At 40.5% G+C, this 25,903-nt stretch overlaps 1 protein-coding gene across 1 annotated transcript in view; it reads right to left on the bottom strand.

Moving 5' to 3' along the window:
- Positions 1 to 323: 323 nt before the first annotated feature.
- Positions 324 to 25,903, bottom strand: part of LOC126473317 (condensin complex subunit 2) — a 183,872-nt gene continuing 158,292 nt past the window's right edge. The window contains exons 11-12 of the mRNA XM_050100300.1: positions 1,439 to 1,543; positions 324 to 1,347 (exon numbers count right to left, since the gene is read on the bottom strand). Of these exons, the coding sequence (XP_049956257.1) occupies positions 1,090 to 1,347; positions 1,439 to 1,543 (363 nt within the window). The 3' untranslated portion in view covers positions 324 to 1,089. The remainder of the gene's footprint in view (positions 1,348 to 1,438; positions 1,544 to 25,903) is intronic.

Genomic DNA, 25,903 nt, shown 5'->3' with positions numbered 1-25,903 from the left:
ACTATTTCAATCTTCAGCATATGTATATATAATTTAAAGCCCTTGTCAAGAAATAAAAGATTATCTGTGCATTAAGACGACACAATACATTGTGATCTACAGGAGACAGGTAAAGATACTCATTTCATCAAAACATAGTGACCACCACAGCCATGAATACACAAAAAATAAACTTATTAATTAGTTTTTGTCTGAGCATTTAATTGAAAAACTCAACAAAATATGTACTATAGCACCATACAGCAATATAAACAAATACAGCTATACAACATTAAATATAAATAAAAGATATATTAATCAAAATGTAATGTTTATATGGCCAAGTGACACATCCTTAATTACAGAACCTGAAGTTTAAGAATTGTGTGTTTATTTGACTATAGCAAAGAAAAAATGGCAATGTCAAGAATCCTTGATACTTTCATTTTAATTGAAGTCTAAATTCTTCATTGTATATATTATTATCTTCCTACTGCAGCACAGTAGACATGATGTTTCTCTTGAGCCTAGATATGGAAGCAGCATGCATCCCATTCTTATCTTACTTTTATTATCCTGCTCCTGGAAAGACGGGAGGGAGGGGCAGAGGAAGAGAGAAAAAAAAGGGTACTTTCTATTCAAATAACTTGGAATGCTTCTACTTCCCACACAATAACAATTACAAGAGTTCAATAAATATTATTAAGTCTATCTTCATATTTTATGCTTCCACATATGACTTCCTTATGAAAAAGTAATGATCGTTCATTAAATGTTCACCCTAAGGTTTCTATATAACAGCATTCACTTTCTGTTGTCTATTTTCTTCACACTACTTCAAAGTCTGGCATACTTAACCAGAAATATAAATAGTTTCAATTGTGACTATTGTCACAAAGGTTTTAACACAGTAATAAAAAGAACTCCTGATGAAATATCCATGAAAAATAATACATATTTCTTCTCAGATACTGAATTGACCAACATGCCTGCGATGCAAAGTAAAACACAGTTCATGATAGTTAATCACAGCCACAGTCATCAGATAGATATTTCACATAGGAGCACATTTGTTGCTTCTGATAACATCCCAGTCTTTTTCACTGTAAATTAAGAACTCTCTCTGATTTGAGTAACAAAAATATCAGACAAATCATCTTTCCCAGTGAGAAGTAACTTCTTATCATTAGCTAAATGGAGTAAACAATTAAAAGCAATTGGAAAGTTCAAGTCCTTTGCCAGATCTCCTGTCACGTTGCTCTTGAGTTTCTCATACATTTCACTTGCCCACATTGGTGACTTCATTTCATCTTCATTTCCCGAACTTTCAGTACCAGAAATGCTGCTACTTGACGATGAATCATTTCCCTATAGAAGAGAGCACAGAGTTAGTAAAAATAGTGAAGAAAATTACATCTACTACTTTAAATTTCAAGTTTATAATAATTCTCTCACTAACCCCAATAACTGGAGATCTTCTAAGAATTTCCCATATAATTCTCTTGAGTTTTTTAATGTCTATTTTCTTTGCAGCTCTAGCAAATGGAATCTCTATTCGGGCCACCTGAAAAGGAAAGCCTTTCACTGTATCACAATACAGAACAAACACATAAGTTATCAAGCAGAACAAAATTCAAGTTTAATAAGAATAAACAGATGATGATAATAATCTAATGGAATAATTGCTGTATCAGTATATCTACGACCTGGAAATCAGTAAAGTGGTGAATAGGGAGCAGAAGGGTGAGACATATTTGGTGTACTATAGCAATATAATTTGTACATTATTAACAGGAGGATATGGGTAATTGGGGAAAAATTGTTGTGCTCTTGGTGTAACAATTTCACACACTAAAGCTACTTGATGTATAGTGAACACAAGGTTTGTCACTCACTATATACACTGAGTGACCACTATATTATGGCAACCCTGCCAAAATATGAACTTGGGCATGTGACTACTTAATATTGCAAGGAATACTTCTGAGAATCTTTTCGTACATAGTAATTCGTAAGTTAATATGCCTTTGAACATAATGAAGAAAGAACATGACTTACCAGTTTTTATAAAAAGCAGACTATTGTGATCAAGATTCACTGCCTTCAGCTTGTAAATAAGCACATTTGTAGAATGTCCCAGAGCTGCCGCATAGCGGCAAAAATGTGAATATTTGATGAAAACACAGGTCCAGTGGCTGGTGCAGGTGCAGGCGCACACACACACACACACACACACACACACACACACACACACACACACACACACAACTATAGAGGTATGATAAACTCAACACTGTAGCTCTGAAGATAACTAGCTTAAGCCTAGAATGTACACCCTCCATTGCTCACCCGTGACCCATACAGTTTTATCAGTGAATACTTTAGGAGTAAAAGAGAGCACTCACTGAAAAGCAGAAGTGTTGAGCTGTCAACAAGGGCACTCACAAAAAGGGGGGGGGGGGGCATAAAACTCACTAGCTTTGAGATTAAATCTTTTCTCAAGCTAGGGTGTTCACATGCATACGCGCGCGCGCGCACCCCCACACACACACACACACACACACACACACACACACACACACACACACACACACACACACACATATACACAGACACACCTCTGTACACTTACGCAGTACCACTTGAACGCATAATGTCAAAGAGTGCAGTTTGGCAGGTGGATAAGGGTAGGGTGAGGCAGAGAGAGGTGGGGTAGTGTCCGGTGGGGTGAGCACAGAGAGAGATATACAAATTGCAGGAAGAGGTCTTGAATATGGGTAGTTAGCTGTTTGAAGGGAGGCAGCCACTTTGCTGACTAGGAATGCCTGAGGGAGGATCAGCAGGTGCACAGGCTAGGCATGTGATGCACCAGTGTCAAAGGTGGTGGGAAGCAGCACACAATGAAGGTGACATGCAGAAGTGGACTGGGAGGGGGTGTTAGTACACAGGAAGGGGAAGCTGCCAGGTGGAGGGTTGGTGACAGTTGGTTAATGAAGATAGAGGTTAGGATGGTTCCGGGTATGGACACCGTGCTGCAGGGATAACTCCCCTCTGCATATTTTAGAGAAGCTAGTAGTGGAGGGAAAGATACAGATGGCTTGGGTTGTTAAGCAGCCTGTGAAATCGAGCATGTTTTGTGCTCCACTGTATATTCTGCCACCAGATGGTCTGTTTTGCTCTTGGCCACAGTTTGGCAGTGGGCATTCACTCTGGTGGACACCTGGTTGGTTGAGAACAAAACAAAAAGTTGTGCAGTGATAACAGTAGAGGTGATATATGACATTGCTACTTTGCCAGCTGACCTGGCCTCTGATGAGAAGGAATAAGCCTGTGACAGAACTAGAGTAGGAAGTGATGGGTGAATGGACTAAGCAGGTCTTGCATCTGTGTCTTCAACAGGAATGTGATCCTTTTGGCAAGGGGTTGGGAGTGGGAGCAGCATATGGATGGATTAGGATGTTGTGTTGGTTTCGTGGGTGATGGAACACCACTTTCGGAGAGGTGGAAAGTATCTTGTGTAGGACGTCCCTCATTTCAGGGCATGAAGATAGATCATCAAAACCCTGGCAAAGAATACGACACAGATGTTCCAGTCCAGGGAGATAATGGGTGACAAGGAGACACTCCTTTGTTGCTGATTCTTGGGGGTGGTGGGATGATTAGCTGTGTGTGAGGATATGGCACGGGAATTCTGTTTGCAGACTACGTTTGAGAAGTAGTGCCCATTTGAATGCCTTTAAGAGACCTTCAGTGTTGTGGACTGGCAAGACAGCCAATCCACAGTGACGGGTAGCCGAAAGGCACGCGTTTAAGCTCACGCAGGCTGGCATGAGGTCTGGAACAGTTAAAGGAGTTGAGTCTAGTAAAATAAGTACATAGCCTCGGGAATACTTAACTTTAATCCATAATTGGTGAACATCGGTCAGACAGTACATGCATCACAAGATTAATAGCAAATGATAATGGCGCCTTGCTAGGTCATAGCAAATGATGTAGCTGAAGGCTATGCTGACTATCGTCTTGGCAAATGAGAGCGTAATTTGTCAGTGAACCATCGCTAGCAAAGTCGGCTGTACAACTGGGGCGAGTGCTAGGAAGTCTCTCTAGACCTGCCGTGTGGCGGCGCTCGGTCTGCTATCACTGACAGTGGCGACACGCGGGTCCGACATATACTAACGGACCGCGGCCGATTTAATGGCTACCACCTAGCAAGTGTGGTGTCTGGCGGTGACACCACATTCAGCATATTGGGGAAGGGAGTTCTTGTCACTGCAGCTACACAATCGACAGATGGTCAGCCTGTATGGGAAAGGCGTTTTGGTGTGGAAGGGGTGGCAGCTCTTGAAATGCAGTTGAGCTTATTGTGGACAGATATGTGGATGGCACCATCAGAGAAGTGGAGGTTAACACCCAGGATGGTGGCACCTGGAGTTTAGGAGGACCAGATGAAGTGGATGGGAGAAAAGGTGTTGTGGTTGTGGAGGAATCAAGATAGAGTGTCTGGGTCCTGAGTCCAGATCATGAGAGTATCACCACTGAACCTGAACCACAGGGCTTGGCGTTTTAGGAGGTTAGAAAGCTTACCTCTACATGGCCCATAAAAAGGTTTGCATAGGATGGTGTTGGTTTCCTATAACTGTGCTGCAGTTTTGTTTAAATATCTTCTCTTCAAAGGAAGTAGTTGTGAGTCAGGATATAGTTCGTAAGGTAAGTGAGGAAGGAGGTAGTGGGTCTGAAGGATGTTGGGAAAGGTAGTGTTTGATGGCAGCGAGGCCATGAGCATAAGTGATGCTGGTGTACAGGGAGTTGGTATCAACTGTGATGAGTAGGAATCCAGGAGGTAAAGGAGTGGGGATGGTGAACAGACAGTGAATGAAGTGGTTATAATCTGATTAAAATTAACTGATTAACTGATGGCAGTGGTGGAGAGCCGAGTTGGCATCTCATAAATGGCATGTGCTTGTGCAGTCAATAATTGCATGCACACCAAAAAAGAAACAAATAGTCTACTCCCTGTCTGTTGTCAATGTCTTTGTAGGCAGTGGAGAGGTTAAATCAGAATCACTTTCACTGTTGTCTGTGTTGCCACTAGAACTACTGTCAGAATTTAATGAAATAATAAGTTATTCATTGTCATTTTGCACTAAACCTTAATTCTACCACACTTTCATTATTACATCCTACATGTGTCTTAAACATCATGCCAATCTGACAATGCAGTTCTTTCCACTTATGCTAACATACATGTTTTTGTTGTTCCTTGTCACATAAACTTTAACCTGAGCCCATATGATTTCAATGGAACTGAAGTGGCAATGGTATGGTGTCAGTCTAAGGACCCTATGACCATATTTTTCTGTTAGTTTATCTATAACAGGTGTGTCCAAGCCACAGCCCGCATGTGGCCTGAAGCAATTATCAGTGAGGCCCAAGAAGTGAGCAAATATGACACAATCGGTATATAAAAATAAATAAATAAATAAATCTGTTTATGTACTACTCCACTCAATAGTGATCCAGCCCCACTTCCCCCAAATCACCCCCTGTTAACCTGTTAACTTTCCAGAAATTCTTAACCTTGAACCTTGCCTCCCCATCATTCCTCAAATATCACAACATGCAATCTAACTTTACACCCGCAGAAAGAATTGCAATCCAACTCCTAATAACTGATCCTGACCTTACAATCCTGCCTGCTGACAAAGGCACCACCACTGTTGTTTTGAACTACAAGGGTTACCAGCAGAAGGACTCTGCCACCCGTCAGATCCATTCACCCAAAAACTCTGCCACAGTGACTCCATTGCAGAAACCTGCAGGATCTCCAGTCTCTCCTCAGAGCCTTACAGCCATCCCAGAACCTCTCCCCATAGTTCATCTCTCCCTGACCACTACCATTTTCCACACACTTGCCATCTATATGCTTCCTAAAGTCCAAAAACCCAACCACATAAGACACCCTATTGTGATCGGTTACTGTATCCCCACTTAGAGAATCTCTGCTCTCACACACCATCACCATCAGTATTATATAAAAGATACCAACCATTTCCTCCACCAACACTCCACATATCCTGTTCCTTTAGCACATCGTGTCCTGCTCATAAGTACTGATGCCACCTCCCTTTACACTAAAATCCCTAATGCCCATGGCCTTGACACTACTGAACACTACCTTTCCCAACACCTGACGGATTCCAACCCTGCAACCTCCTCCCTAGTTGCACTGACCAACAATATCCTCATCCACAATTACTTCTTCCTTGAAGGCATCACCCACAGACAAATCCAGGGTACAGAAATGGGAATGCACATGACATCATCCTATGCCAACCTATTCATGGGCCATCTACAGGTATCCTTTTTGCACACCCAGAATCCCAACACCTCAACTGGTTCAGATTCACTGATGACAACTTTGCTATCTGGATCAATGTCAAGAATACACAATCCATATTCCTCCAGAACCTCAATACCTTCTCCATCATTCACTTCAACTGATCCTCCTCAACCAAACAAGCCTCCTTGCTTGATGTTGACCTCCACCTCAAAGAGGCTACACCAACACCTCCACCTGTATCAAACCTACCAACCACCACCAGCAATACCTCCATTTCAATGGCTGCCACCCATTCCATACCAAGAAGTCCCTTCCATACAGCCTAGCCTCCCATGGCCATCACACCTGTAGTGATGAGCAGCCACTCTCAAAATAAACCAAGAGTCTCACTGAGACCCTTACAGACCACAATTACCCTCCCAGCCTTGTACAGAAACAGATCTCTTGAATCTTGGCTCTCCAGTCACCCTCCGTGTTCCAAAGTTTCAAAGTCAAGCCACAGGGAAGCATTCCAATTGTAACTCAGTACCACCCAGGACTTGAGTAACTGAATCACATTCTCTGAAAGGGTTTCGAGTACCTTTTGTCATGCCCTGAAGCAAGGAATGGCCTACCCACTACCCTTCCCATCCCTCCCACAGTGGTATTATCACTGCCTACTGAACCTATACAATATCCTCATCCATCTATACACAAGCCATGCTTCCATTACCTTGCCCCATGGTTCATATCCCTGTAACAGACCTAGATGCAAGGCCTGCCCATATATGCTCCCACCACCACCTACTCTAGTTCAGTCACAAGCATCACCTATCTCAACACAGGCAGGACTCCTTGAGAAACCAGTCATGTGATCTACAAATTAAGATGCAACCACTATGCTGCATTCCAAGTAAGCAAGACAACCAACCAGCTATGTGTCCGCACACCACAAACTGTGGTCGAGAAACAGCTGGACCACCCAGTTGCTGAGCATGCTGCCCAACACAGTGTTCTTCATTTTAATGACTGCTTCACAGCCTGTGCCATCTGGATCCTTCCTACCAACATCAGATTTTCTGAATTGTGCAGGTGGGAACTCTCGCTGCAGTACATCCTAAATTCCTGTAACCCTCCTGGCCTCAACCCTCATTAATCACTGTCCTACAACCAGGTATCCCCTTCCATGTTCCCACTCCAGCATTACACAGCCCTCTATTCCACCAATGTACCCAAAGTCTTTTTATTTCTCTCCTTTTCCGCTGCCTCCCTCTCCCCTGCCCTATGTCTAACATCGCAACTGCATCTAGTTGCCCTACCCTCTCTGCACCCATGTTCTCACAAGCAGCACTTTACTATACCCCGTTCCTATCCTGGTATCTCTGACCCGTCCTGCCCCAGCCTCCTCCTCAGCCTTACCATCCACACTGCGTCTCCCACCATGCACTGCTGTTCACAGACTCGCCTCAGCAGCCAGACTGCGGTCATGACAGTGCGAGTTGAATTTGCATGTGACGGCCTTTCTGACCGAAAGCTTACTTGTTTGACTGTCTTTTTGTTGTGCGTATCTGCAACTCAGCACCTCCACTATATGGTGAGTTGCAATCTATCCTTGTCATAATACTGTCATTACTCCATCTTGGATTTTCCATTGTTTGTTCATGATAAATTGATATTACAAGTTTGAAACTCCTACCACATGATGCAATGGTTATTGTTATTGCTAAGTACATTATGCACAACCCAAAAACATGGCTTCTTCCAATGTGGCCCAGGTAAGCTAAAAGACTGGACATCCCTGATCTGTAACATATGGAGGTAAAGATGGTTTATTCTGAGTCATGAGATCCAGTAATTCATCCTTTACACAGTCATCTGGTATACAAATGGTGTTCCCTTGTAGACATTTGACAGTGTCTTGTTTTACAGAAACTACTACAGCTGCCTTATCAAGGCTAAATTGAATGATATGAGGAATTCTTGATATCTATTACTAAAGGCTTTTTCAAGTTTTCTTTTTCAAACACAAGTCCTTAAACCACCGCTGAAACATGTCCCTGTTCATTTCTTCATGGTAATCAGCTGTGTTCTTCAATACAGACAATAACTTACAATTTTCCACGATGACTATATTTTGTATACAGTAACATATGACCCAAAAACTATGTAACATGAAGTACCTGGCGATCACATTTTTCCTCTCTGAACTAACTGTTATAGGTTTCTTAATTTCAAAACATCACAAAAACTATGACCACTAAAGGCAAACTATGACATCAGACTAAGTTGCGGGCAGTTTTCAGTGCGTGTGCATGTGTAAGTGGGAACTCGCGCATTGTTGTTGTTGTTGAGTTACAAGAAAACAATGACAGATCAAGATTAGAATATCATGAATTAAACTAATCTACTGGAAATATCTTTTAGAAGATGGAGAGAAGATACAGCTAAAATTTGAGGACAAAAAACTGAAAAAAAAACAACAGTACAAAGAAGTCACAATAATAACTTAACTTGGGTAAGATCCCATTTCAATAGTTAAGATGGCACACTACCCAACAGCAGAGAGAAAATTGTGCAAGCATTCAGAGTTTTCAGAATGAATTTTCATTCTGCAGTGGAGAGTGCATTGATCTGAAACTTCCTGGCAGATTATAACTGTGTGACAGAGCAGGACTTGAACCTGGAACCTTTGTCTTCCATAGGTAGGTACTCTACTGACTGAGCTACCCAAAAAAATTCATGTCCCACCCTCGTAGCCTTACTTCTGGCAGTACCTCATCTCTGTCTTCAAAACTTCCCTTGCATACTCACCGAATATTTATACAAAAGAAGACAATTCTAAAAATCTGAACCCCACGTATTTCACAAGACTGAAGGGGGAGGGGGGGGGGGGGGGGGGGGGGGAAGAGAATCAAACTACAGTCCTATCAGCCTCTTCTCCGCAGTGCACAATATATTCATTAAAATTGTCACCAACTGTATAGAAAACAACTGATTTTAATGGCAAAGGAACACACTAGCTTTAGACATTTAGACATTAATTGCAACTAATGAATGAAATTATAGAATGAAGCAATAAGTATAAATTACAACTCTGCCTAGGATTCATAGATTTTAAGAGGGTAGGCATTGATTCAATTACATTGATATACTTAAGACAATACACATCAAAGATACCATTTCCATTGTGTCTTGTCAAGTGGTGGGACATTTGAGACTGGAAAAAAGGCTGCAAGATTGCATGTCAGCATTATTAGTAGCCACAGAGGCAGTTCCAGATTCTGGGAAAGATAAGCAGGAAGATGTACTAATGGTATGTACCTGAATCCATCTTCAGGTCCATGAAAAGACTGCAAATAATCATCAACAATTAATGAAGGCCATTAATAGAGCATGTTTGAAAGAAAGCTTGTAAACAAATTATAACAAGACTTAAACAAATAACACAACATAAAAATCAAAGAAAATAAACAATGGAGTTACAAAATCGTTGGTGAGGGTTTTTTGTTTGTTTTGTTTTTGCAGGCAGGCTAAAGAAATAAAGAGGCAGCTAAAAATTTCCTGGAGTAAACTAAACAGAGCTTTGAAAACTAGCTCCCAGTGAGTCTGAAAAGCAAAGTTTGCAGTCAGTGTGTATTAACAGTTTTGAAATGTGACAATGAGGAATGTAATATTAATGCAAAGACTGTGTGCTGTTCAGCAAGCCTGGAAATTCATGTTTGGAATTACTATGAGTGCTAGAGAAACAAACAAATTGATGATAGAACCGACAGTAGCAAAAAGCATAATTAAGACTGTAACAAAAATTAAACAGATGTGGACAGGACAATTGGCAGGTTAATGGGTGGGAGATGAACCAAGCGAATACTTTGCAGGATACCAAGAGATAAGAAAAGACTGAGGTAATGACATGCTACAAAGAGGCTACATTACATTAGGAAACAAGAATCAATACTGGTATGTTTACCTGAAGACTGTAGTAGGTGTGGAAGTCTGGATGAGGTCTCAATGAAACACTATATTTTGTATGGCTGATGCAGCTTTTTTATAATTAGAATGTTTTGCTTACATAAGCTATGAATCTCATTACATCATGCAGATGTTGCTGGGGGGGAATTTTCTTGTCTCATGCAGCTACAGTCAAGCTTTTAAGCAAGGAGCAGGACTACCGCATCAACCAGCTGTAATTGCCAAATCTTCACCCCACCACCACAACATTTCATGCTTACACTGTGCTCAAGTTTCAGATAGCCTGCTGTTCTGTATGCTCATTGCACCCCCGCAATTTTGTTTGTCATAATTTTTACTGTTGGATGAGTTAGTATTTTGTTTGTTGTTACTCTTGCTTGCTCTGTGGTACTGAATATCAGAATATCAGAAAAAAGTTCATTGAAAATTATTAGTGGAGAAGTTCCATGTTGTTCTCTTGGCTGGGGGATTGCTGTATGAGGCCAGGCAAGAGAAATGGTTTACGTGTTACACGTCTACTTTGAGACTGAAAGACCTAACGGTGGCCTGCTGCTATCCATTCATCATGCAATCAAAAGAACTGCTGTAGCACAGAACAAAAAAATAAAAAACATTATTGTGAATACTGGCAAGAAAATGTCCAAGAAATAAAAAGTTGTAAAAACATCGAAGGTTTAAACTCTTCGGGAAAAACCATTGTATGGATCAACAGATTACCAATATAGATTCATTTGCTGAGGATGCGATTCATTGTCACATTTGTGACCATTATCATAGAAAGGGAAATCCAATAATCAACAGGTTATTGGTCACCATTATTATGGAATCCAGTCTTTTTCAAGGCACTCACACACAGTTTTGCACAACCTAGTATTTCAGTAAGAACATTTCTGTGGCCCTATGCTGTCGATGGAGAACAAGGATGTAGCTGTTTGACGATGCAAATTTTTAGGGCAGATCTACGGCACGAATATCGAAGAAGTGGTGCGGCTTGAAAAGATGTGGGCCACTTCTGCTCGTTTTGTCGAACAGGGCTGGACAGATGACAATGGCAATGCCTCCAGGCAAAGGGGACAATATTATTCTTTTTCAAGTACGCACCTCACAAGGATTTCGTCTGAATAGTCTCCACCTTTTTAAATCAAGGGAAACAGGAGATCATCATGAAGAAATGAACCACCTAAATTTTACAAAATGATTCATAGAATCACTAATTCAAAATCAGGGAAAACTGCCAACAATTGTTCTATAGTCTGGGAGACGAGTCTTTGGTACTGAAAGCTCGATAGCGTCTTTCCGTTGCCTAGCGACCGCAGGCAGGCAGCCAATGACGGCCTGACTTTGAGCGGGTAGCAAGGGCCACGTTGCCGCTCTGAAACCCGGTCGCACGCACTTATGAAACTTACCAGTGTCTCGCGTGCAGGCGGTGCGGTCGTTCGTCATTTGTCTGAAGTTGAATTCGCAGTTTATTTCGTTTTTGTTGTTTTTAGTGTTTCTTTGTTTATGTTTCGTTGTAAACAATGTCTAGTGCGGCGGGTAGTACCAGCCCAACACAAGAAGTGAAATGGAGGAAGAAAAGTGTGCTACACACCCAGGCCTGTGAATTCGTGTGCTCTGTGAGGGATTACTTTGAGAAAGAAAAGGACAAAGGTGGGCCCTTAATTCCTGTTGTTCAGGTTGTGAAGAGAACTGCAGCAGCATTGAAAATAAGTAAGAACACTGTTGTAAAGATAGGGAAAGAACAGTATAGTGTAGATTGTGACGAGAGTGGCACAACAAAGCTGCACACACCAGGAAAGAAGCGACCGAGAAATAAGCAGGTGACCGCTTTGGATGATTTTCAGAAAGACGCTATTCGTCGTCATATATACAGCTATTATAAGAGAAGGGAACATCCCACTCTATCTAAATTACTGGTGTCGCTTCAGAAAGACAATCTTTTTAAAGGGAGCAAATTTTCATTGCGTACAGTGTTGAAAGACATAGGCTTCAGCTATTCACTGTTTAACGGACGCAAAATATTAATGGAAAGGACAGATGTAGTTGCATGGCGGTGCAGATTTCTGCGCAGGATCATGGGTGTGGAATTTGAAAGTATAGTGTGGTTAGATGAAACTTGGGTCAATGCCAGCCATTCTTTACGTAGAGGCTGGAATGATGGAACGCCCGAGGGGACAATGGCAGTGCCTGTTGGCAAAGGAGGGTGTATTACTGTCTTACATGCAGGAACATTGAAAGGTTTTGTGCCAAACTGCTTGAAAATGTTTCGGTCAGAAAAGACGGGAGATTACCATGAAGAAATGAACAGTGTAGTATTTCAAGAATGGTTCGAGACATCGCTTATGACGAATCTGACAAGTCCATCAGTGATTGTTATGGACAATGCGCCTTATCATTCCATTGTCCACGATAAGGCACCAACCTTGGCAACAAAAAAAGACGATATCATTCAGTGGTTGAAACGGCGAAAAGTAGATTTCAGAGAAGATTTAAGGAAGGCGGAACTGCTCGAAATTGTGGCACAAAAGAAACCCCAATTTCCAACATATGTAATTGATGAGATTGCTAAAAGGCACGGGCATGAAATCGTTCGGCTTCCTCCATACCACTGTCACTTCAATGCAATTGAAGGAGTGTGGGCGCAGATAAAAAATTACATTGCTGCAAACAACAAAAAATTCACGATCTCTGAAGTGGAAACTCTCCTTCCAGCAGCTATCAATAAAGTGACAAGCGAGACGTGGGCTAAAATTGTAAACAGCACTGCAAGTGCCATCAGAGAGGCGGCCAAAACCGAAGGGGTTGTGGAAGAATGCATCGAAAATTTAATTATACATCTGGCAGAGAGCAGTGATAGTTCAAGTAGTGCTGAGGAAGACATGTCAAATCAGATTCTGACAGTGATGTGAGTGGTGTTTTTCCATTACAGTAACTACAACGTATTCAGGAATGTAAGGAGGGAGTTTGCTATCGATCTACAACCAGATCATCATATTGTGAGTACTTTCTTCGGATTATAACTCTTAATACACTGACCAATTATTCTGTAGCTTGTAGTAGAACAAATCAATAATGCTAATACTTAACAATGGAAACCAAAACTGCTAATGTTCAACAACTTGCGAAAATAGTTTTCATTTCAGTTGTGAAGTTTAACAAATAACTTTATTATGTTTCAGCATCTTAGATACTTGTACTAAATAGCTCTTATCAGTTTTCGAGTTAATATATTTCAAGCATCAACTTTAAATAAATTCACGCGTACCAATACGACTTGTATTTTGTCTCGCTTTTATTTCTGCTACTAGAGAATGCGTGTAGCAGACAGGGTGCCGCGTGCTGTGAGCCACATTCGGCAACAGTGCCGTCTGCCCGCCGGAACTGTCAGTACCAATCACTCGTCTCATGGACTATAGATAACACTCATTATTAATCAGCTGTTGTTGACAAGGGCATTCTGTTGGCATTTCAACTCATTAGAGTTGATATGAAACCAAATTAAATGTTACACTGTCAGGATTTATAATAAGTTTACTATTTCTGAAGTCTAAGCACTCACAAAAGAAGCTGTTAGGAAAGTCATCTCTGAAGACTGGAAGGAGGCCATCAAACATACACAGAGTATCATGGAGACGGCATGGCAGAATGAAGCCTTTTGGAAAATTCAGTGGAGAAAATTATTATTTCATTAAAAACAAGTGACAGTTATAGTAATACTTCAAACATTTGTCATAGTGATGAGTGATTTCAGTGGAGTTTTTCCACTACCACCATAAAAATGAAGTACAGACAAATTCAGGTGCACATTTGAAGTGCACAATTTAGAATGATAAGTATCTACATAGCAACATTATATTTTCATAAGTTTCAACATTTAATAGTAAGGCCTTATCAGCAACAAACTCCAAAGTTCATTTCAGAAATTCAATCTATGTCACACAAAATAAATGTTACTGCTTACAGTATAATTGCTGCAATGTTGAATTAAGTTTTCTGTATAGTTTTTGTTCTTTCTCCTACTGGTTGCACTATTTGAGATATGTTTAAACATGCATAAATCTTATATTTTGTTATGTTAGAAATAAGTGAATCACGAAAATTAATAACATAAACCTAGCAACCTGATTCTCATAACAAAAGCATATGGGCGAACACTCAGGAGGAGGATGACGAGACAAGTAACCCAGCCAATATATGGCAGAATCCTTAAAGAAAGAATAGACATGGAGGCTACATTGTCTGAGAAACAAAATGATTTTAGACCACAACATTCACGTGGAATATTCACAGTACAGAATCTAATTGAGAAGAGAAATGCCAGAAGCAGAAGAATCCATTTAGTATTTGTGGATTTGTAGAAGGCCTATGATACAGCAATACAAAACAATCTGTAGACAAATATAAAGAACAGTGGTGTGTCAACTATTCACATTAAAAAGTTCTATACAGATTGTATCAGTGCTGTCTAAGTAGGAAATTTAGTGTCACTGGAGTTTCCTGTAACAAAAGGACTATACCACAGACGTTGTAGAGCCATGAACCATGGACCTTGCCGTTGGTGGGGAGTCTTGCGTGCCTCAGTGATACAGATAGCCATACCGTAGGTGTACCCACAACGGAGGGGTATTTGTTGAGAGGCCAGACAAACGTGTGGTTCCTAACGAGGGATAGCAGCCTTTTCAGTAGTTGCAGGGGCAACAGTCTGGATGATTGACTGATCTGGCCTTGTAACACTAACCAAAATGGTCTTGCTGTGCTGGTACTTCCAACAGCTGAAAGCAAGGGGAAACTACAGCCGTAATTTTTCCCGAGGGCATGCAGCTTTACTGTAGGGTTATATGATGATGGCGTCCTCTTGGGTAAAATATTCCGGAGGTAAAATAGTCCTCCATTCGGATCTCCGGGCAGGGACTACTCAGGAGGACGTCATTATCAGGAGAAAGAAAACTGGTGTTCTATGGATCGGAGCGTGGAATGTCAGATCCCTTAATTGGGCAGGTAGGTTAGAAAATTTAAAAATGGAAATGGATAGGTTAAAGTCATATATAGAGGGAATTAGTGAAGTTCGGTGGCAGGAGGAACAAGACTTCTGGTCAGGTGAATACAGGGTTATAAATACAGAATCAAATAGGGGTAATGCAGGAGTAGGTTTAATAATGAATAGGAAAATAGGAATGAGGGTAAGCTACTACAAACAGCATAGTGAATGCATTATTGTGGCCAAGATAGATACGAAGCCCACGCCTACTACAGTAGCTATTTTATATGCCAACTAGCTCCACGGATGACGAAGAGATTGATGAAATGTATGATGAGATAAAAGGAACGATTCAGATACTGAAGGAAGACAAAAATTTAATAGTCATGGGTGACTGGAACTCTATAGTAGGAAAAGGGAGAGAAGGAAAGATAGTAGGTGAATATGGAATTGGAGTAAGGAATGGAAGGGAAAGCCGCTTGCTAGAATTTTGCACAGAGCATAACTTTATCATAGCTAACACTTGGTTCAAGAATCATAAAAGAAGGTTGTATACATGGAAGAAGCCTGGAGATACTGACAGGTTTCAGATAGATTATATAATGGTAAGATAGAGATTTAGGAACCAGGTTTTAAATTGTAAGACATTTCCAGGGACAGATGTGGACTCTGACCACAATCTATTGGTTATGAACTGTAGATTAAAACTGAAGAAACTGCAAAAAGGTGGAAATTTGAGGAGATGGGACCTGGATAAACTTAAAGAACCAGAGGTTGTAGAGAGTTTCAGGGAGAGCATTAGGGAACATTTGACAAGAATGGGGCAAAGTAATACAGTAGAAGAAGAATGGGTAGCTTTGAGAGATGAAATAGTGAAGGTAGCAGACGATCAAGAAGGTAAAAAGACGAGGGCTAATAGAAATCCTTGGGTAACACAAGAGATATTGAATTAAATACATGAAAGGAGAAAATATAAAAGTGCAGTAAATGAAGCAGGCAAAAAGGAATACAAATGTCTCAGAAATGAGATCGGCAGGAAGTCCAAAATGGCTAGAGGACAAATGTAAGGATGTACGGGTGCATATCACCAGTGGTAAGATAGATACTGCCAACAGGAAAATTAAAGAGACCTGTGGAGAAAAGAGAACCACTTGCATGAATATCAAGAGCTCAGATGGAAACCCAGTTCTAAGCAAAGAAGGAAAAGCAGAAAGGTGGAAGGAGTATATAGAGGGCCTATACAAGGGTGATGTTCTTGAGGACAATATTATAGAAATGGAAGAGAATGTAGATGAAGAAGAAATAGGAGATATGATACTGCGTGAAGAGTTTGTCAGAGCACTGAAAGACCTAAATCGAAACAAGGCCCAGGGAGTAGACAACATTCCATCAGAACTACTGACAGCCTTGGGAGAGCCAGGCCTAACAAAACTCTACCATCTAGTGAGCAAGATGTATGAGACGGGCGAAATACCCTCAGGCTTCAAGAAGAATATAACAACTCCAATCCCAAAGGAAGCAGGTGTTGACAGATGCGAAAATTAGCAAACTATCAATTTAATAAGTCATGGCTGCAAAATACTAATGCGAATTCTTTACAGACGAATGGAAAAACTGGTAGAAGCCGACCTCAGGGAAGATCAGTTTGTTGGGACACGTGAGGCAATACTGGCCCTACGACTTATCTTAGAAAATAGATTAAGGAAAGGTAAACCTGCGTTTCTAGCATTTGTTGACTTGGCGAAAGCTTTTGACAATGTTGACTGGAATACTCTCTTTCAAATTCTGAAGGTGGCAGGGTAAAATACAGGGAGCGAAAGGCTATTTACAATTTGTACAGAAACCAGATGGCAGTTATAAGAGTCGAGGGACGTGAAAGGGTATCAGTGGTTGGGAAGGGGGTGAGACAGGGTTGTAGCCTATTCAATCTGTATATTGAGCAAGCAGTAAAGGAAACAAAAGCAAAATTCAGAGCAGAAATTAAAATCCATGGAGAAAAAATAAAAACTTTGAGGTTCACCGATGACATTGTGATTCTGTCAGAGGGCAGGGCACGAAGGCTGTATGACAACTGAACTCGGTCCTTTCGCATAATAAAAAGGAACCAGACAGGCAGCATATCCTTTAGTTTCTGAAAACATCACTATATATGAAGCAGGAACACGGGTAATGAACAAACATCAGAGAAACAAATTGCTTGCACTAGAGATAGGCTTTTGGAGGCGTTGTGCCATCTCCAGGCTGAACCACATACCAAATGCCAATACGAGAGAGGCTATGAATGTCAATAAATCAGTAACAGACACCACAGGAATGGAACTTCTAAAATGATATGGACATATAGGAAGGATAGGTGATAGCTGATGGCCAAAGTGTGGCAATGGACCCCAGCGGAAAGAAGAAAGTGTGGACGACCTGAGAGAAGCTGGAGTCTAAAGGTCCAGGATGCAATGGATGCCAGAATCAGTGGTTGATGTGATAGGTGGCAGGAGGATTAATATGATGCACAACTTTAGCAAACATTGGAACAATATTTTGAACATGACACCTAAACAAAAACCAAATACGCATTGCAAGCTTACTCTACTGCTGCAAAATTTATCCAGCCTATGCAAGCAACAATGTATTTCCTCTGCATAGAGGTAAACAGTATGAGACTCGAGTTTCCCCCAGCGTAATTGGTGTTCAAGTAACTTATGGGAATGAAGCTGGGTGACATCATTGACAACAGCCAACATTTTGACAGGAGCAGACCCTGCCATTTTCAAGGTGAAACTGCAGCAAGTAAGTGCTGTGCAGGGCAATTTAAAACTTTGATTTTCAAAGAAATTCTGACACACACACACACACACACACACACACACACACACACACACACACAAAAGCTGTAAACACTAGCATCATCACAAATCAATGAAGACTGACATTAGAAGTTATCAGTAGTGAAATTAATAATCAATGGGCGAGGTACAATAAACTCTGTCCCTCTATTTTTTGAGAAGGGAGAGAGCAGGATTCCATGCAAAATTTAAATGACAAACGCCAATTTTATTTATAAGGTTACTTGCTAGTTAATTTCGACAGCTTCCTTGACAACACTATCCTAGTAGCTGAAAGAGCATGCCAGAATCTCCATATTATATTCTATAGGATGACCACTGCCAAGACAATGTTCTGCAATGGAAGATTTGTGCAGCTGTTGTAAGTATGTGTGCTGGTTATCCTCTGTACGCTGGTCCTCCACAGTTCTGATAGTCTGATCATATATAACATACCACAACTGCAAGGCATACAGTAGATACCCACCATACGCAAAACAAGATCATCTTTTACGGAACCTAAAAGATTCCTGATTGTAGATAGTGATTGAAGCACATACTTCTGTTTGAAATGCTCCCTGTGTGTGTATGGCGGAAGGCTGTAGACTTTGCCCATTATAATGAAAGGTGACTTTTAGATAGGATAACTCAGCTGACAAACTCTCAGGGTCTGAGATGAAATGGGCCCTGTGAACCAAGGTATTAAGTACCCTTTCACACTGAGCCCTTTGGTGATTACTATCCACTTTCTCTTCTCAATCAATTTCTTCCTGCAAATTGGGTATAACTTGTGCAATGGCAGTGTTGATTCAAATTTTCAGGTTGGCTAAATTGTTTGGTAGGGGCGAGACATACACATGGTCTTTAATGACACCCCGAAGAAAAAATCCAGTGGTGTCAAATCTAGGGAGTGAGGTGGCCATGCAATTTGCCCTTCTTGGCCAGTCCATTGACCTGGGATGTGATTATCGAGGAAACCTCGAATCCCTGTGAGGAAATCAGGTGTTGCACTGTCTTGCTGGTAGGAAACCATCTCATCTCGATCATCATCATCATCGATGTGTGGAATTTAAAAAATTTGCAAGCATATCCAGTTACACAATATCAGTGACAGTTTTCTCCAAGAACAAGAAAAGGCTGTACACGTTCAGTTTGCAAGGGGCACAGAATACATTAACTTTGGGGCTGCCATGAACGTCTTCCAAGGTGCATATGGATTTTCACTGCCTCATATTCTGCAGTTGCAGGTGTTCACCACGCCACTGATATGATATGACGACTCATGGCTGAAGATTATTGTGTTCAGGAATGTCTCGTCATCCTGTTACTGATGCAACATTTCCACACAGAATTACACCTGAGCAGCCTTATCGGCATCAGTAATGTGCTGTGCCGTTGTGAATATATATGGTTTCAAATTTAAACTTCTACACAGTACTCATCAGATAAACAGTCTTTTGTGGAATACCGATTTCATGAGATGCATGTTGTGTTGATTTTTGTGGACTGTGGGCAAAGTTCTTCCTAACCTGTCTGACATAATCAGCAACATGTTGGCGACCTGGTAATTTATCACAGCGCAGTGAACACTCTGTCCCAAGAAAGTTCTTGAGCCAAGAGTAAATTGCAGGTCTACTCGGAGGTTCAGTAGCATATTCTGTGCAAAATTTACACAGAGCATTTGTTGCAGAGTTCATTTTATGAAACCAAAACACACAGTGGGTATGCTCTGTGCTACTGAAAGTAGTCATTTTGACTGTGCACTATGCTGGTGCTCGTAGTGGCTTTGAGGCTGTTTCCTGTAAACGGACACATCTACTGATTATGTGAGTTATCTCAATAAATTTCTATATCATTCCTTTTTAACTCACCCTGCATACCTTGATGTCCTGTTATAAATCTCATGGAGAAAGCTTTTGGTGACGCAGCTTTATCCATGTTAGGGTAATATACTTATAAGGATATGGTGTCTGTTCTTTCGGACTTGCCCAAAAGAACAGACACCATTGTGCCTGAAGAAAGGACAGACACCATTGATGACCAGCAGCTGTCTAGAACAAAATTAGAATTATATTAATACCTTCAGCTGCTGATGGGCACTGATATATATATATATATATATATATATATATATATATATATATATATATATATATATATATATATATATATATATATATATATATATATATATATATATATATATATCCGGGATCTCCTGCTTACATGGCAGACGCTCTATCCATCTGAGCCACCAAGGGCAAAGAGGATAGTGCGACTGCAGGGACTATCTCTGGACTTGGTAAGAATGTCTTCCACAAGTAATGAGTGTGTTGGGGTGGGACACTACGAATGTAGTGTGTGGACATACAATGTGAGAAAGTGGGTCTCGCGGGAGGCATGCACGAGATAGTCCCTGCAGTCGCACTATCCTCTGTGCCCTCAGTGGCTCAGATGGATAGAGTGACTGCCATGTAAGCAGGAGATCCCGGGTTCAGGTCCCGCTCAAGGCACACATTTTCACCTGTCCCAGTTGATACATATCAACGCCAGTCAGCAGCTGAAAGTATTAATATAATTCTAATTTCATGTTAGGGAACGGTTTAAATTTTGCACCGAATCCCAAGCAGTTGCCAGAGGTTGATTTTATTACTTCTTCTGAAGAGGCTGTTTTTAAACGACCTCCAGATGTTGCAGAGGAGGCCAGGAGGGAGGCATGTCATGCTTTGACTGGGGCACATCCACCAAAGAGTAATATTACAGCAGATGAGAGGGCTGCTTTACCTTCACTTACAGTTGATCTGGAAACTGTTATTTTACCTGCGGACAAGAGCAATGCTACTGTTGATTTGGGCAAGCAGGATTACATTCAAAGTATGCAGTGTTTACTGTCTGATTCAGCGTATCAGGATCTGTGTTGAGCCCACAAAAAGTGTTGAGATAGAGACTAACTGCCTCCACAATCAAAGTTCCTTATTGCAGGAGATTATCAAGAGTCTTTAATTCTTATTGTGCTGTTCCCTCAAAGTTATAAGACCTCCCTAACATCCATGAGGAAAGGGTTCCTTCATCTGATTGTAACATTGGTGGTTTGGCATATCTTGTAGCAAGTCACCTTGCTACTCTGTTGAACCCTACAAGTAGGTCAATGTGAGCATGACATTAAGAACTCGGTGGATTCGGTGGATTTATTACATCGATTGGAGGGAATGCATTTGAGTGACTCTGATATTCTAGTAAGTTTTGATGTGCTCTCTCTCTCTCTCTCTATCTCTCCCCACTTGTGTTCCTCTGTCTCATTCATTATGGTTGACTGAGGTTAGGTTTGGTAATGAATTAACACACATATTTTGACATGTGTTGACTGACACTTACTTTCCATTCAGTGACCAACACTATGAACAGACTGACGAAGTTGCAATGGGAAGCTCATTGTCACCTATTATTGCCAATTCGTTTGCAAAAGATTTCAAGGAATGTGCCTTGGAATTGGTGGCCCTGAAACATGCATGCTTTTTTGGATATGTAGATGATAGTTTTGTTATTTGGCATCATGAAAGTGAGAATTTGAATAACTGTTTAGAACGCATTAATTGAATCCAATCGAATATTTGTTTCACAAATGAAGGTGGAAAAGAATGGCTGCTGTCTCTTCCTTGAAGTGTTGATCAGGAGGAAGGCGGATGGTACATTGGGACATGCCATTTATAGTAAGCCTCTCACACTGTCTTATCTGCAGGATGATAGTTCTCACCATCCAGCTCAACTTTGTACCTTCATCCACATGATTATAGTGAAAGACATGTCATACGTGCTTTGTGGTATGGACCAACTGGGCACTGGGTGAATGATAATACCGAGGTGGCACCGAAGTCTACAGCCTTTCTACCTTACACAAGGAATATTCTGAACAGGACTGGCCATATTTTGTGGAAATACAAAGTTTGTGCATTTCGGCCACCATCAAACACCAGGGTCCTTCTAGGTTCCTGGTCATCTTAGTGTATACAGTGTGTCTGAGTGTTAGTTTTTCAGAGTTTCTTTGAAAAATGAGGTTTTAAATTCCCCTGCACAGTGCTTACTTGCTGCTGTTTGGCTTTGAATGTGACACGGTGTGCTGCTTTTGAATGGCTGGTGGTTGTCAACGGCGTCACCTGGCTGCATTCCCGTAATACGTGAACATCTTATACGCCAGGGGAAACTTAGATGAAGGAAGTTTATGAACTTTTTCTTTAAATTAATCACCAAAATTAAAATGTTTCAGCATATGAATGGGAATAAAATTCATAAATATATAGAGATGTAAAATGAAGAGGCATGTTATTACTCCAAATGTAACCCATTACACAAATGATCTGAATATATTTCGAGTTAAACATGTTGATTACTAATCTGTACAACTGAGTAGAAGAATTAAAATTATAGGTGATCCTCTGGAAGCACAAAAAAGGGGCAGGCAATTGGAGGTAAAGCTGTCCCTGATCTGAAGGCTGGTTTGAACACTTGAGTGCTTTAATAGGCATGGTCGTAAGGGGAGTGGAGTGTTTTTGCCTGGCCTTTGAACTGATTTACCCGCTAGCTATAGAAGGACCTACAGTTTAACATGGGCTCAAACCCTAACATAATTATAACATAATTGCTTCAATATTTGACTTTTTATGCACAAAACCTGCTCAATCTTTCGGAATATCTGAAGTGGAGATTTACGTATGCCATGTCATTGGAATACATATGCAGAGGTTTTGTCTCCTATAGAGAGAGGTGTTGAACCATTTACTTACTGAAGGTCAATTGGAAATTTTGTATTTTCATTTGTCACATAAATTTCAAGTGAAGTTTACAAAAGTTTTATGCAATTTTTTCTCATTGTCAATTAGAATTTTTATAAACATTATGCAATTTTTGGTTTGACATGTTTATATGAAAAATTAATCTTGAAAATGTGAACGACTAATTCATGCTTCAGGAACATTGTGTCAAACTATAATTTGAAATACAATTTGCTTCGCAGTTACCTGTTGACTACAGCAGCACTTAAACATAATCTTTTGACAAAAAATGTGTATAACTGATTTAGGGAAACCACAGAAACCTAATCATGATTTTCAGGTAGAGATTTAAATACACTTCTCCTGAAACCCCAAAAGTGAGTCTACTGTGATAATCACAGTGTTTGGTACTTAGTTCAGAACGCAGTTCTGGGATGTCATCAGATTACAACTGTATGCTCAAACCCTGACCCTGACCCTTACCATTCTCTGGAATATTCTAATTCCCCCCCACCCCCCAACTCCCCTCTGTCCCTACAGAAATATTTGTCTCGTAAGGTATCAAGTACAACTTCTGAAGAGCTTGGAAGGTAAAGGTATTAGAAGATGTGAAGTGAGGTGTGCCAGGATAGCTGGAACAGTGACAGCACTGCTTGCAAAATGTGGAAGTTTGAGAGTAAGTTCTGATCTGGCACACTGTTTAATCTGACAGGACGTTTGTGACTCTACTTGTATTTTGACAGTTGTGACAATCCTACCACCACAAATGAGACTCATGACTAAAATACTCTTATGCATGTTCCAGATAAGATATACAACAATACACAAAAGTTTAGGATTACATAATCACACAAAAGTTTAGGATTACATAATCATGTATGATCTCCCACTTTTAGAATTCAGTGTGGCTTGAAGCTCTTATATGGTGCAGTCATACCCTGTAAATGTCTTGATGTGGAATCAGAAAGGACCACAATATGTTCCTGGGAACTCTCCCTTTACACTGTGCTCATTAACACACAAAACTGGATGTTGCTGGAGTACAGTAATGAAGGAGCAGTGACCTACCATATCCCAGCAAATTTTCCTTATAGAGCTCTTGAGAAGAGAAGTTGCATTTTCATATACCCCCTCTCCCCACTTCTGCCAAAAAAAGGCAGCACTAAACAAAACAATAAAATGAGGGGGTTTCTCCATAGCTCCAGCAAATGAGCTGATCAACAGTGCTCTAACACATCCTTTCTATGTTGATGTGTGTTTACCAAATATAATTAGCAAAGAAGTTTAGAACTTTTTGAATTCTAGAGGTAGAAGTATATTTACTGAGACAATTTGGCCCAGAAAGTTATGTGCATGACGAGGAACTTCCTGGCACAGTATATGGTACACATCCATAGTATGGATGAATTTCGTGAAGACAAATAAGTTATGCTTGAAGTGACAACTCTGGTTCTGTAGTTCAAAATGAAGTCTAGATAATGCAGTTTGTGATTGTTTCTTCAGTATATCAAAATTAACTTATCTGCTACCAGTATCATTCTATAAAGTTGACTGAAACAGGTAAAGTGGAAATACATTTAGCTAACACTCGATGTGCTCAGAAGATAATGTATGGTGGTGTTCTTTAAAAGACTGACTAGACTAACTTCTTTAGTGGATTTAAATACTTGAAATTCATTCACACTGATTTTTCAAGTCAATGTTTTGAGATGTGACTTCAGGAGACAAATAGTAGAGAAATATATATTTCCATGGATGCGATGATCTGTCCAGACTAATGTGCTGTACCAAATCAATTGTTAAATTTGTTTTCTGATGAAGTTCCTGTCCATGTGACTAAATTACTCAGTGGTGAGATTCATATATAAGGTGTAGGAAAGAAAAAAATGTGCAAATTAATGGACTAATACCGACCACAGTAGCATCCCCTAATGCTTGCAACATGTAAAGTAAAAATGCATAGTAAGGAATTCCAGCAGGTATTCAACAGTTAAAAGCATTGCAGTATAGATTCATAAAATTCTTATTAATTCAAATGGTTCAAATGGCTCTGAGCACTATGGGACTCAACTGCTGAGGTCATTAGTCCCCTAGAACTTAGAACTAGTTAAACCTAACTAACCTACGGACATCACAAATATCCATGCCCAAGGCAGGATTCGAACCTGCGACCGTAGCGGTCTTGCGGTTCCAGACTGCAGCGCCTTTAACCGCACGGCCACTTCGGCCGGCTCTTATTAATTGATATTATAATTTTCCAGTTCACATAAAAAGTTCATTCTTGCCTAAAATAGAAAATGATAGTTGCCACAGGAAAATTCAATCAAGAAAACTAACAAATTATGGGACATAATTGCTTGCCAGTAGATATTTTCAGAAGAAATGTGTAGCACTACTGACGGACACATGTAGAAGTTAAAGTGATACACTAACAAGTTTTCAGAACTAGTAGTTCCTTCCTTGGCCAAGGAGACAGGGATATACTGGGGAAGGTTAAAAAAAGAAGAGAAAGACACTCAATCCTGGGATGGCAGAAACCCAAAGAGTGTACATCATCAGTCTCATTCACAGCTAATACTATAACAGTGCCATTCTAATGGATGTATCTACATCTATGTCTATACTCTGCAAACCACTGCAAGGTTCATGGCAAGAAAGATTGTTTGAACGCTTCTGTGAACACTCTCCCATTGTTTAAACAAACCAGTGACTATTCCTGCTGCCCTTCTCTGTATACATTCAATATCCCCGGTTAGTCCTATCTGGTATGGGTCCCACACACTCGGGCAATATTCTAGAATGTCTTGCACGAGTGATTTGTAAACAATCTACTTTGTAGACTGATTGCACTACCCCAGTATTCTACTAATAAATGGAAGTCTACCACCTGCTTTACCCACAACTGAACCTATGTGATCATTCCATTTAATATTCGTGCAAAGTGTTACACACAGGTATTTGTCTGACTTAGCCGATTCCAACAGTGACCCACTGTTGTTATAATCATAAGACACAATGTTTTTTTCATTTTGTGAAGTGCACAATTTTACATTTCTGAGAATTTACAGCA

Source organism: Schistocerca serialis, chromosome 4 (genome assembly GCF_023864345.2).
Source record: "Schistocerca serialis cubense isolate TAMUIC-IGC-003099 chromosome 4, iqSchSeri2.2, whole genome shotgun sequence".
Classification (NCBI taxonomy): domain Eukaryota; kingdom Metazoa; phylum Arthropoda; class Insecta; order Orthoptera; family Acrididae; genus Schistocerca; species Schistocerca serialis.
This window is presented reverse-complemented; position numbering and strand designations above follow the sequence as displayed.